The sequence below is a fragment of the Xiphias gladius genome, chromosome 24, assembly GCF_016859285.1.
Source record: "Xiphias gladius isolate SHS-SW01 ecotype Sanya breed wild chromosome 24, ASM1685928v1, whole genome shotgun sequence".
Taxonomy (NCBI): Eukaryota; Metazoa; Chordata; class Actinopteri; order Istiophoriformes; family Xiphiidae; genus Xiphias; species Xiphias gladius.
In genome coordinates, this window is record NC_053423.1 from 25,677,732 (window position 1) to 25,690,115 (window position 12,384).

General features: G+C 46.5%; 1 protein-coding gene across 8 annotated transcripts in view; it reads left to right on the top strand.

Moving 5' to 3' along the window:
- The window catches only part of LOC120786622 (bcl-2/adenovirus E1B 19 kDa-interacting protein 2-like protein), an 18,401-nt gene extending 9,099 nt beyond the window's left edge, over positions 1–9,302 (top strand). For all 8 annotated transcript variants that reach the window (XM_040122160.1, XM_040122157.1, XM_040122154.1 and 5 more), the window contains 6 exons: positions 44–295; positions 413–515; positions 1,786–1,917; positions 5,218–5,304; positions 6,266–6,364; positions 7,167–9,302. In XM_040122160.1, coding sequence (XP_039978094.1) covers positions 44–295; positions 413–515; positions 1,786–1,917; positions 5,218–5,304; positions 6,266–6,364; positions 7,167–7,191 — 698 coding nt within the window. In that variant the 3' untranslated portion in view covers positions 7,192–9,302. The remainder of the gene's footprint in view (positions 1–43; positions 296–412; positions 516–1,785; positions 1,918–5,217; positions 5,305–6,265; positions 6,365–7,166) is intronic.
- The last annotated feature ends 3,082 nt before the right edge of the window (positions 9,303–12,384 follow it).

A 12,384-nucleotide genomic window follows, 5' to 3' on the forward strand; every position in this document is an offset into this window, starting at 1 on the left:
CGGGTGAAAACACTAAGAAATTCACCTTGGACTTGTTTTCCAGATGACCTGCGGCGTCTCGGCGCCACGTCACACAGCCACACGCCCTTTGGCTCCAGTCCCAGGTGCGGGTCTGACTCTCGGAACTGCTGTGTACCCGGGCTGGATCAGAGCGGTATGGGAACTCTGGAGAGGGAGGACATGGTGGACAGTCAGGGCACCAGATGGCGCTGTTTCTCCACAGGTGACCCCCCCCAGGAGAGCCGGGTCAACATGAGCGTCCTGGAGCCGTTTCTCAGGGTGCTGTCCCACGGAGGTATGGCTACGCTGCAGGCGGAGGAGTTACCTGTGCGGCGCTTTACCTGGCGTCTTCTTCATCTGCGACCGCTCCCTCGTGTGAAACACCTGCTTTACCCTCTCTGTCACCTCTTAGGTTACTATGGAGACGGTATGAACGACATCATCGTGTTTACCTCCTGTTACCTGCCGCAGAACAGTCTGGAGAATTACCAGTACGTGATGGACAATCTGTTCAGGTAAATCACACACGTTTGTCTTTCTGTAGCTGTGAGGACCCCTAGTGACAAAATGTCCTCACAGTGCAGAAGTGTCCTCACTATGATGATTTAAAATGGAAACTGGTCCTCACAAAGACAGCAATACATTTTTAAGAAAATGTTAAAATTAATTTTATTTTTTTCCTTTCTTATGTTTGCTACTATAGGGATAAAATTCACTTATTTACTTAAAAATATCTGGCTACCATGTCTGAAAATATCAACATACTTATTTATTGAACAAATGACAGTTTGTTTTTACTTTGCCGACGTTTGTTAGCAACTTAGCTAATGACGAGAAAACGTACGATAAATTTTACTGATCCCACGCAGACAATTGAAGCAGCAGAATAAAGTACAAAAACAGACGCACAGCGCAGATAAAAGAAGTAACTATAAACACTATCAACAGGTGTGACTGTTACTGAAAACACAAACTGCGTCTGCAGCCTTGTTAGCTGCTCTGTGAAGCGACGCTTAGAGCTAAATGCTAATAGCAACATGCTAACAATGGAGATGCTAACACGCTGATGCTGTCTACCTGTCTCTCTCTCTACCCGACTCTCTCTCTACCCGTCTCTCTCTCTGCCTGTCTCTTTACCCGTCTCTCTCTACCCGTCTCTCTCCCTGCCTGTCTCTCTTCCCATCTCTCTCTCTCTACCCGTCTCTCTCTTTATACCCTTCTCTCTCTCTACCCGTCTCTCTCTCTCTACCCTTCTCTCTCTCTGCCTGTCTCTCTTCCCGTCTCTCTCTCTCTACCTGCCTGTCTCTCTTCCCGTCTCTCTCTCTCTATCTGCCTGTCTCTATACCCTTCTCTCTCTCTACCCGTCTCTCTCTCTGCCTGTCTCTCTCTCTGCCTGTCTCACTCTCTACCCTTCTCTCTCTCTACCCGTCTCTCTCTATACCCTTCTCTCTCTCTGCCTGTCTCTCTCCCTGCCTTTCTCTCTTCCCGTCTCTCTCTCTCTTCCCGTCTCTCTCTCTCTACCTGCCTGTCTCTCTACCCTTCTCTCTCTCTACCCGTCTCTCTCTCTGCCTGTCTCTTTACCCGTCTCTCTCTACCCGTTTCTCTCTCTACCCTTCTCTCTCTCTCTACCCGTCTCTCTCTCTATACCCTTCTCTCTCTCTACCCGTCTCTCTCTCTGCCTGTCTCTTTACCCGTCTCTCTCTACCCGTTTCTCTCTCTACCCTTCTCTCTCTCTCTACCCGTCTCTCTCTCTACCTGTCTCTCTCTCTGCCTGTCTGTCTGCAGGTATGTAGTAGGGACCCTGGATCTGATGGTTGGAGAGAACTATGTGATGGTGTATCTCTGTGCTGGAGGCCAGAACGACAAACTTCCAGGAATCAGCTGGCTGCGAGAGTGTTACACCACCATCCACAGGAGGTAAGATCACCTCCTTCAGTCAGTCAGTGATCAGTCAGTGATCAGTCAGTGATCAGTCTGTGGTCAGTCAGTGATCAGTCTGTGATCAGTCTGTGGTCAGTCTCAGATCAGTAGAAAATAATCATTGCCTGCACAGTAAATGACTGTAAATAAGTGAGGTGATATTAAAGAATGTAAAATCCCTGTAGAGAACTGACAGCTGACATTAAATAACATTTAAGAGCATTTATACAGACAGACTGCAGGTAAGAGGCTGTGGAACCTGATCAAATATATGACTAAAGAAATAAATCAAAACACAGGTGTATTTTCAATAGAGGATGAAAAGGATTTTTTCTTTAAAGGAGATTCAAAATCTCTTCTGTTAAAGTTGTTCAGGTAGAAAATCTTCGATAACACGAACTCTGGTTTCTTTTCTTTTTTAAATGTGTCATACGTCTGGGCTGGTTCAGTCCGTCTCCACTATGTGGCGTCAGAGCTTCAACAAAAATCTGTGTAAACAAAAATCTTTAGTCAACAGCTTTTTTCTTTCCCTAATGAGTCAATTTAACTGTAAAACACAAAACAGCCTCTGGTCACTGTGTCCTGGAAAATCATTGTATTAAAGTCACATCAAGTGTCAGTTAAGATGATTTTCTAATAAATTTGGTTTTAAATCAACTGTGATCTAATTCATATTCTGTTGATTCAAGGTTTACAATCTGCTGTTTCACCCACAAGGTCTATTGATCAAATCACAGCATCAACAAACAACAAGTTGAGATTATTCAGTCGCAGTACAGACAGGTACAGACAGGTAAAGTCACATTAGAGACAGGTACAGACAGGTAAAGTCACATTAGAGACAGGAGCAGACAGGTACAGACAGGTGAAGTCACATTAGAGACAGGTACAGAAAGGTGAAGTCACATTAGAGACAGGTACAGAAAGGTGAAGTCACATTAGAGACAGGTACAGACAGGTGAAGTCACATTAGAGACAGGAGCAGACAGGTGAAGTCACATTAGAGACAGGTACAGACAGGTGAAGTCACAGTAGAGACAGGTACAGACAGGTAAAGTCACATTAGAGACAGGTACAGACAGGTAAAGTCACATTAGAGACAGGTACAGACAGGTAAAGTCACATTAGAGACAGGAGAAGACAGGTACAGACAGGTAAAGTCACATTAGAGACAGGAGAAGACAGGTTAAAGTCACAGTAGAGACAGGAGCAGATAGGTAAAGTCACATTAGAGACAGGTACAGACAGGTGAAGTCACAGTAGAGACAGGAGAAGACAGGTAAAGTCACAGTAGAGACAGGTAAAGTCACATTAGAGACAGGTACAGACAGGTGAAGTCACAGTAGAGACAGGAGAAGACAGGTAAAGTCACAGTAGAGACAGGTACATACAGGTAAAGTCACAGGACAAACAGGTACAGACAGGTACAGACAGATAAAGTCACGGGACAGACAGGTACAGACAGGTACAGACAGGTAAAGTCAAAGTAGAGACAGGAGCAGACAGGTAAAGTCACAGTAGAGACAGGTACATACAGGTAAAGTCACAGGACAAACAGGTACAGACAGGTAAAGTCACATTAGAGACAGGAGAAGACAGGTAAAGTCACAGTAGAGACAGGTAAAGACAGGTAAAGTCACGGGACAGACAGGTACAGACAGGTAAAGTCACGGTAGAGACAGACAGGTAAAGTCACAGTACAGACAGGTACAGACAGGTAAAGTCACAGGACAAACAAGTACAGACAGGTAAAGTCACATTAGAGACAGGAGAAGACAGGTAAAGTCACAGTAGAGACAGGTGCAGACAGGTGAGGTCACATTAGAGACAGGAGCAGACAGGTAAAGTCACATTAGAGACAGGTACAGACGGGTGAAGTCACAGTAGAGACAGGAGAAGACAGGTAAAGTCACAGTAGAGACAGGTAAAGTCACAGTAGAGACAGGTAATGACAGGTAAAGTCACGGGACAGACAGGTACAGACAGGTAAAGTCACGGGACAGACAGGTACAGACAGGTAAAGTCACATTAGAGACAGGAGAAGACAGGTGAAGTCACAGTAGAGACAGGTACAGACAGGTGAAGTCACAGTACAGACAGGTGAAGTCACAGTAGAGACAAGTGCAGACAGGTAAAGTCACAGTACAGACAGGTACAGACAGGTACAGACAGGTAAAGTCACGGGACAGACAGGTACAGACAGGTAAAGTCACATTAGAGACAGGAGAAGACAGGTAAAGTCACATTAGAGACAGGTACAGACAGGTGAAGTCACAGTAGAGACAGGTGCAGACAGGTACAGACAGGTAAAGTCACAGTACAGACAGGTACAGACAGGTAAAGTCACAGTACAGACAGGTACAGACAGGTGAAGTCACAGTAGAGACAGGTGCAGACAGGTAAAGTCACAGTACAGACAGGTACAGGCAGGTAAAGTCACGGGACAGACAGGTACAGACAGGTAAAGTCACAGTAGAGACAGGAGCAGATAGGTAAAGTCACAGTAGAGACAGGTACAGACAGGTAAAGTCACATTAGAGACAGGAACAGACAGGTGAAGTCACAGTAGAGACAGGAGAAGACAGGTAAAGTCCCAGTAGAGACAGGTAAAGACAGGTAAAGTCACAGGACAGACAGGTACAGACAGGTAAAGTCACGGGACAGACAGGTAAAGTCACAGTACAGACAGGTACAGACAGGTAAAGTCACAGGACAAACAAGTACAGACAGGTAAAGTCACATTAGAGACAGGAGAAGACAGGTAAAGTCACATTAGAGACAGGTACAGACAGGTGAAGTCACAGTAGAGACAGGTGCAGACAGGTAAAGTCACAGTACAGACAGGTACAGACAGGTAAAGTCACGGGACAGACAGGTACAGGCAGGTGAAGTCACAGTAGAGACAGGAGAAGACAGGTAAAGTCACAGTAGAGACAGGTAATGACAGGTAAAGTCACGGGACAGACAGGTACAGACAGGTAAAGTCACGGGACAGACAGGTACAGACAGGTAAAGTCACATTAGAGACAGGAGAAGACAGGTAAAGTCACATTAGAGACAGGTAAAGACAGGTAAAGTAACAGGACAGACACGTAAAGTCACGGGACAGACAGGTACAGACAGGTAAAGTAACAGGACAGACAGGTAAAGTCACAGTAGAGACAGGTGCAGAGAGGTAAAGTCACAGCCTCTCTGTTTGTAGTGATCTCAGCCTGTAGCGCCTCCTACTGGTCTAAACAGAGACTGGGGAGGGGAGGAGGAAGGACAGGATAAATACACCTGTCTGTGTTTTTGCAGACTGAGGAAGAACCTGAAGGGTTTCTACGTGGTTCATCCCACCTGGTACATCAAAGCCCTCATCACCATCATTAAACCCTTCATCAGGTCTGTTACCGTCCTCTTCATCACTCATTCTGTCTGCTACCGTGACGTATAACTCATTAAACCAGCCAATTAAACCAGCTAATTAAACCAGCTAACTAAACCAGCCAACTAAACCAGCCAACTAAACCAGCCAACTAAACCAGCCAATTAAACCAGCTAACTAAACCAGCCAACTAAACCAGCTAATTAAACCAGCTAACTGAGCCAGCTAATTAAACCAGCTAATTAAACCAGCTAACTGAGCCAGCTAATTAAACCAGCTAATTAAACCAGCTAACTAAACCAGCTAACTAAACCAGCCAACTAAACCAGCCAACTAAACCAGCTAATTAAACCAGCTAACTGAGCCAGCTAATTAAACCAGCTAATTAAACCAGCTAATTAAACCAGCTAACTAAACCAGCTAATTAAACCAGCTAATTAAACCAGCTAACTGAGCCAGCTAATTAAACCAGCTAATTAAACCAGCTAACTGAGCCAGCTAATTAAACCAGCTAATTAAACCAGCTAATTAAACCAGCTAACTAAACCAGCCAACTAAACCAGCCAACTAAACCAGCTAATTAAACCAGCTAATTAAACCAGCTAACTGAGCCAGCTAATTAAACCAGCTAATTAAACCAGCTAATTAAACCAGCTAATTAAACCAGCTAATTAAACCAGCTAATTAAACCAGCTAACTGAGCCAGCTAATTAAACCAGCTAATTAAACCAGCTAATTAAACCAGCTAACTAAACCAGCTAACTAAACCAGCTAACTAAGCCAGCTGTCTTTTTTACTCTTTTCCTCCTGGTAATCAATCCCCCCCTCCCTCTCCTCCTCCTCCCTCTCCTCCTCCTCCTCCCTCTCCTCCTCCCCCTCCCTCTCCTACTCCCCCCTCTCTCTCCCCCTCCTCCCCCTCCCTCCCTCTCCTCCTCCTCCTCCTCTTCCCTCCTCTACTCCCTCTCCTACCCCCCCCAGCTCTAAATTCAGCAGGAAGCTCCAGTTTGTCGACAGCCTTCAGGGTCTTTCCCATTTCATCCCCACTGAGCACGTGCAGATCCCCGACTGTGTCAAACAGTGAGTGATTATTAGCTGACGACCTGCACCGAGCAGGTTGTTTTCACCGGATCCTGTTGGTCGGTTTGTTTGTCAGCAGGATTATGCAACAATCCGATCCGGATCCTGGAATCTGTTCGCTCACGCTCCTTGATATTGGTAGATTGGGCCTTTTTGTGGTCTCGGCCGAGGTCTGTGCTCGACCGAGTGAAGCCTAGTTTATTTATTTATCTGTTTACCTGTACTTAACCAGGACGGCTTCTCTTTTTCACAAAGAAAAGGAACAGATTCACGTTCAAAACACAAGAGTTTTAAATTCTGCCGGAAAGATTAAAGCTGCACATTTTCTCCTGCTTCTTCCGACACCGGTTAACTCTGCTTTCAGATTCACAGGGAAACCAGTTAAAATATTTTGGCACTATAATGAGTTTAAAGGGAGGCTTCGGTCCGGTTTTACAAATTAGTTGTTGCCAAAAAAGATGTTTCAATGATCCTTTCTTCAAAAGTTAATGCTCTGTTACTTTAGAAAAACATTAAACAGTAATTGCGGCACGTGCCAAAGGTTGGACCCCGAACTAAGTCAGTACTTTACACCTGTAACTGTGTTAAAGCAGAAGTGAACTCGGCTCAGCTTCAGAAAGCTGAATGAGCCACGTTACCCAGATGAATTCCAGCTGTTCATGAATGACCCGCATTACTGACGATCCCAGTCAGGAGCTTTAGGGCTCAGTGTTCTGCCCAAAACAACATATGAACGTGAAGACAAAATCTGTCTCAGCCCAGAGACTTATTTTCCTGATGACGTGATCTCTGCTGCTTGCAGGTATGACCAGAACCTGTCCAGGTGAAACTTCGCTGGGATCTGGGATTCTGGGATTCTGGGATCCCCCCGTTACTTTCTATAGGCGTATCCGCCTGCTCTTCTCCAACCCAGCAGGTGGAGCTTCCGTGTCTTGCTCAGCGACAGCAGGTCTGTGCAGAGCAGCAGAGAAACCCCCCATTGGAGGATCGAACACAGTCGGGTGCCACCGTGCTGCTGCGTTGCCCCTTCATCCACACGTCGCCTTGCAAACAGTGTTAATGCTGACGAGCACAAAGTAAATCGTCCTGCTCCCTGCTATTCCAGAGTCAATACGCTAAACATGTTTTTCATTCATTTACGTTTTCTAACTAATACGAATTCAAACATTTCCGTCTTACTTTCAGTGTTAGAGCGAACATTTCAAACAAACAAATGTTGTAGCACAACGAAACTGCGGGTCAACATACGAACCGGTCGGCAGTTTGTGAAACAGTCGCGAGATTAATTGATTCGGCGCGACTTTCGTTGAACGAATGAAGCGACACAGTTATTAACGGCAGCAGAGTCTCCGGCAGGTGGTCGAGGTGGATGGAGGACGTGTAACGATCAGGACCGTCAGACCAGAGACCGGGTCCACATCCGGAGTCCCGTCTGTGGTTCAGGTTGGGGAAAGACGGTGGTTCTGGTTCGATGTCAATAAACAGGTTGGTGTCTGAGGTCACTGTGACCTTTCTCTGTGTGTTAAACCAGACCAGGATCTTTCCTGAACCTCAACCAGGTGCTGCGAGAGTCTGAACAGAACCATGAACCGGTTTAGTGACGCTGGAGTCTCTACAGGGGGATGAAAACTTGTGTCCATGTACACAAATCAATTAAAAAAAGGTTTTTAAAGTGTAACTTTTAATCCGATGCAGTCAAATAAAACAGCAGCATGAAGTGAGATAATTACAATAGAGTCTCATTAAAGTCCACAAAGAGTTTTGGTTTTATTTTGCTGTTCACAAATTATTATCTTAGCACCAGATGAACCTCAGATCTAGTGCTAAGATAAAAACATCATCTTTCAAACCGAACAAATCGTCCAAATCTGTCCTTTACTCTGCAGCTTCCTGTTATCGTGTCTCGTGAAAACACGTCATGGACCAACATTTATACGTCAACACATGCTTACACATAAAGTTCAACTCACACAAAAGGTGAAAAGTGTCTTTCCTGTCGCTAAAGTTTCTCTTTCTAATATTTTGAAGTTGAATTAAAGCCAGTGACCTTTGACCCGTGGAAGAGATTTCCCATCAAACTCCTGTAACTGACGGTTTTAGGTTTTTCGACGCCTTTCAGTGTTTCCAGCGGGAGTTGAACCGTCAACCCTGCCAGGGTCAGTGCCTTGCTTCAAGACTGATGACTTAAGACTCATTTGTTTTTGTCAAAGGTGAAACATTTTGATGCTGAATAAAACCACGATGGTTCGTTATTGGGATCTTTATCTGGTGATTTGTGTTTCTGAAAACATTTTAACATCATAAAAACTAAACTCAGACGTTTTGGAGACGCAGCAAAGACGCTGAGGTAAGGAGGTCTGGAGTTTAGTTTCCATAGAGACGTGATCTTGTAGGACCTTGACTGACCTGTAGCAGCCTGACGGGACGGTTGATGTTGGCTGGACGTGTTTACTCAGGAAACTCACTCAGGTGTGAGCGACGTGTCGCCGCGCCGGTCCAGGATGCCGGTTGGTCCCAGTGGTCCACAGCGGCGCTCCAACACAAAACCCCTGCCAGGCCTCGTTCCTGTCCAGGTCTCTGCAGGAGCGCAGACGCAGCATAAACCGGAGGGAAGTGCGGATTAACTTCGCTCTGGTTGGAGGAGGTCGTAACGACAAACGACGTGAACGAACCGAGGAGGCTCATGGGAGAAAGTGTCTTCAGGTGTTTCCAGATCAAAGAAAGAAACATGCCCTTGTAAAGGACCTGCCTTTAAACCGCAGACTGAGACCTGGTCCCGTCCAAGCCAGTCCACCAGTTTACAGCTATAGTTTTACCCCAGTCTATGAGATGGCATCCACAGACATCACGCTGGGGGTGGAGGCCTGACTGGGAGTCCTGGACTGGACATGATAGAAGCTGAGTCTGTAAAACTGTTGACAGGACACGTCCGCCTGCAGACGAGCTCGGTTTTCGCTCTTGGTTTTGATTCATTTCTACATTTGACTGTGGGACGAGGAGCTGGACCGCGGGGGGACACCCAGGTTCTCAGGAAGCTTCGGATGAACCGGTTTGGATCCTGGTACGTCCAGGATCCCCGAGCCGCCGGTAACACGCACGCTCGGGGCGTATTTCTGTGTGTTGGTGGTTCAGTTGACCGTTGACAGCGAAGAGACGGAAAACATCGCAGGATCAGGTGTGAACCAGCCACTGAGAGTTCAGAACAGACCAGCTACCTGTCGGGTCTGGTACCTGTGGAGACATTTATTACGTGTGTCTGGGAGGGAACACTGCGGTCATTTATAAAGAACGGGACGGCAGCCGTGTGTGTGACTGGTCTGTATTAACCCAGCGGCCGGGCAGGAAATGGAGCCTGACAGGAAGGAAGTGAGGTAGCTGCTGAGGAAACTGGACAAACAGGAACCCAGTAAAGAGCGTGTGTGAGGGTGTGTGTACTTTTACTTCTATCTTCGTGAGGACCACACTGATCAGACTGGAAAGAACGAATCCAAATAAACAACTTTAAATATTCTAATATGAAGTAAGACCAATAAACAGCTGCTGTTTGTAGCTCCACATGTCCTACGGCCACGGACACATTACGAGACAGCAGCTGGACACAGACGTGTAAAGAGTCCCCCGCCCTCCTACAGAGGAGCAGGAGTCTTTCTGGGACGGTTTTGAGTCTCTCCGTCTGACCAGGGAAGAAATGTACGGTGGAACTTGATGAAAAGCTGGATTTCGGTGACACGAGCCCATCAGCTGTTCCGTAACATCAGCTAGCAACAAACCGCTTTTCAAGGTCAAGGCTGTTTGTGGTTTCGACGGTTTGCGGTGTCCCCCGTACTTCGGTCTCTGTGCTGAGCCAGACTAACCACATCCTGGACCAGTCTCTGTACTGGAGGTGAAACTGGTCTGAATCATCTGACTTTGTTCAAATGTCAGACTGTCCCTTTAACACCTGAGTCTCAGTCAGGAGACAGAAACTGTGAGCCACAAGCAAAACACTGTGTGTGTGTGTGTGTGTGTGTGTGTGTGTGTGTGTGTGTGTGTGTGTGTGTGACTGTGTGTGTGTGTCTGTGACTGTGTGTGTCTGTGTGTGTGTGTGTGTGTCTGTGACTGTGTGTGTGTGTGTGTGTGTCTGTGTGTGCGTGTGTGTGACTGTGTGTGTCTGTGTGTGTGTGTGTGTGTGTCTGTGACTGTGTGTGTGTGTGTGTGTCTGTGTGTGTGTGTGTGTGTGTGTGTGTGTGTGTGTGTGTGTGACTGTGTGTGTGTGTGTGTGTGTGTGTGTGTGTGTGTGTGTGTGTGTGTCTGTGACTGTGTGTGTGTGTGTGTGACTGTGTGTGTGTCTGTGTGTGTGTGTGTGTGCGTCTGTGTGTGTGTGTGTGTGTGTGTGTGTCTGTGTGTGTGTGTGTGTGTGTGTGTGTGTCTGTGTGTGTGTGTGTGGTTAGATGACTTGTTATCATGTGACGCTGCTCAGCTGTTGACAGCTGTTGTCACTTCACCAAACCAAGATGTTATCATGTTGTGAGTTGTGTCTATAAAAGGCGTCGTGACCCTAATTGTCCTCATTGTCCTCATTGTCTTCATTGTCTTCATTGTCCTCAGATGGCTCTTGTGACTTGAATGTGTCATGAACTTAGTGACTTATATCAAGAATATTCTCCACTTTCACTGGTTAGAACCTGCAGACAACGAATGATTATCCAGTTCCTTCCTACTCATGCTGGTCCCAGTCTGTGGTGCTCAATGGCAGAATCCGGGTTCTGCCCTCCCCCCCAGAGAAGACGAGTCTGTCAGAAACACACCCACCGGCACCTGGAAAGCTCACTGATTATCGAAGCCTTGTGTAGCTGCTGGGAAACCCTCCCACTGTAGATCCGTGTTGGGTTGTGGTGTAGAAGGTTCAGGATCGGGTCTCTGGTCTGCGGTTCAAATATTCTGAAAACACAGAAGAAATCAGCAGCTGTGCGTGTTTGGTTTCAGGCTCGGCTCAATCCTGAACAGCCTGACAAAGCAAACCAACAACAGTATTAGCTGGTGTTTCCCGGACAATTTCCTGGAATTTGTTCCGTGTACTTTCCTATAAATGAGCTGTTAATTACTGGGCAGACGCAGTTCGGTCCTAATTATGAGGGAAATGGAGAAAGTTCCTCACTACAGTTTATCAAGCTCCCGCTTGTTTTATTTGAGCCAAGTAAAAACTATGAAGTGATGTAGGAGGTAAATGAACAATAGCTCATTAACAGACAATCATTTCTGACATTTTTTAGACCCAGCGACTCAATGACCCAGTATTTTTTGGGTTTCAGAGAAAAATCAGACATTTGAATTTGGATTGATGGATGGATGGAGTAAATTTAATAATAGAAATCAGGCCTTCAGGGGGGGGACCGTTCAGGTAGCAGGTTCACTGGGACCACAAAGACTGGGGACAAAGGGCTGGTATAAATAGTGAGAGGCTGATTGGAGAACGGGGGCAGGTGGGGAGAGACCAGGTAACAGCAGGGGCTGATGAAAAGTGGGAACAGGTGTGTGAGTAGAAGACCTTTTGACAGTCAGACTGGCTGTTTCCCCCTGCTTTCAGCCTTCATGCTAAGCTAAGCTAAGCTAAGCTAAGCTAACTACACCTTGACTCCAGCTCTGTGCTGACATGAGACTGAACTCCAGCCGAACATCTCAGTCTCCCAGAATGAGACTGTTTCCCTAGATGATGGGAACCACAGCAAACTCCCAACTGTCTGAGAACTAAACCCATTCAACGGTGTGTTGGCGTCTCCGGTGTTCTGGTTTACGACCAGACGGTGACCCCACAACATGAGTAATGAACACACACACACACACTCAGCATCTGTGTGTTTCCCACACACTCGGTTTAAAACAACCACATCTTTAATTTTTCCACTTGTGTCGTTTCCTCCCTTTCAGTGCTGCACTGAGGTTTCCATGGCAGCACAAACACACATCATTATTTCAGCGGCCTGCGATAACACGTGATGTTGACGTGCGTAGGAGGGGAAACTCCGAACGTGTGAACAGGG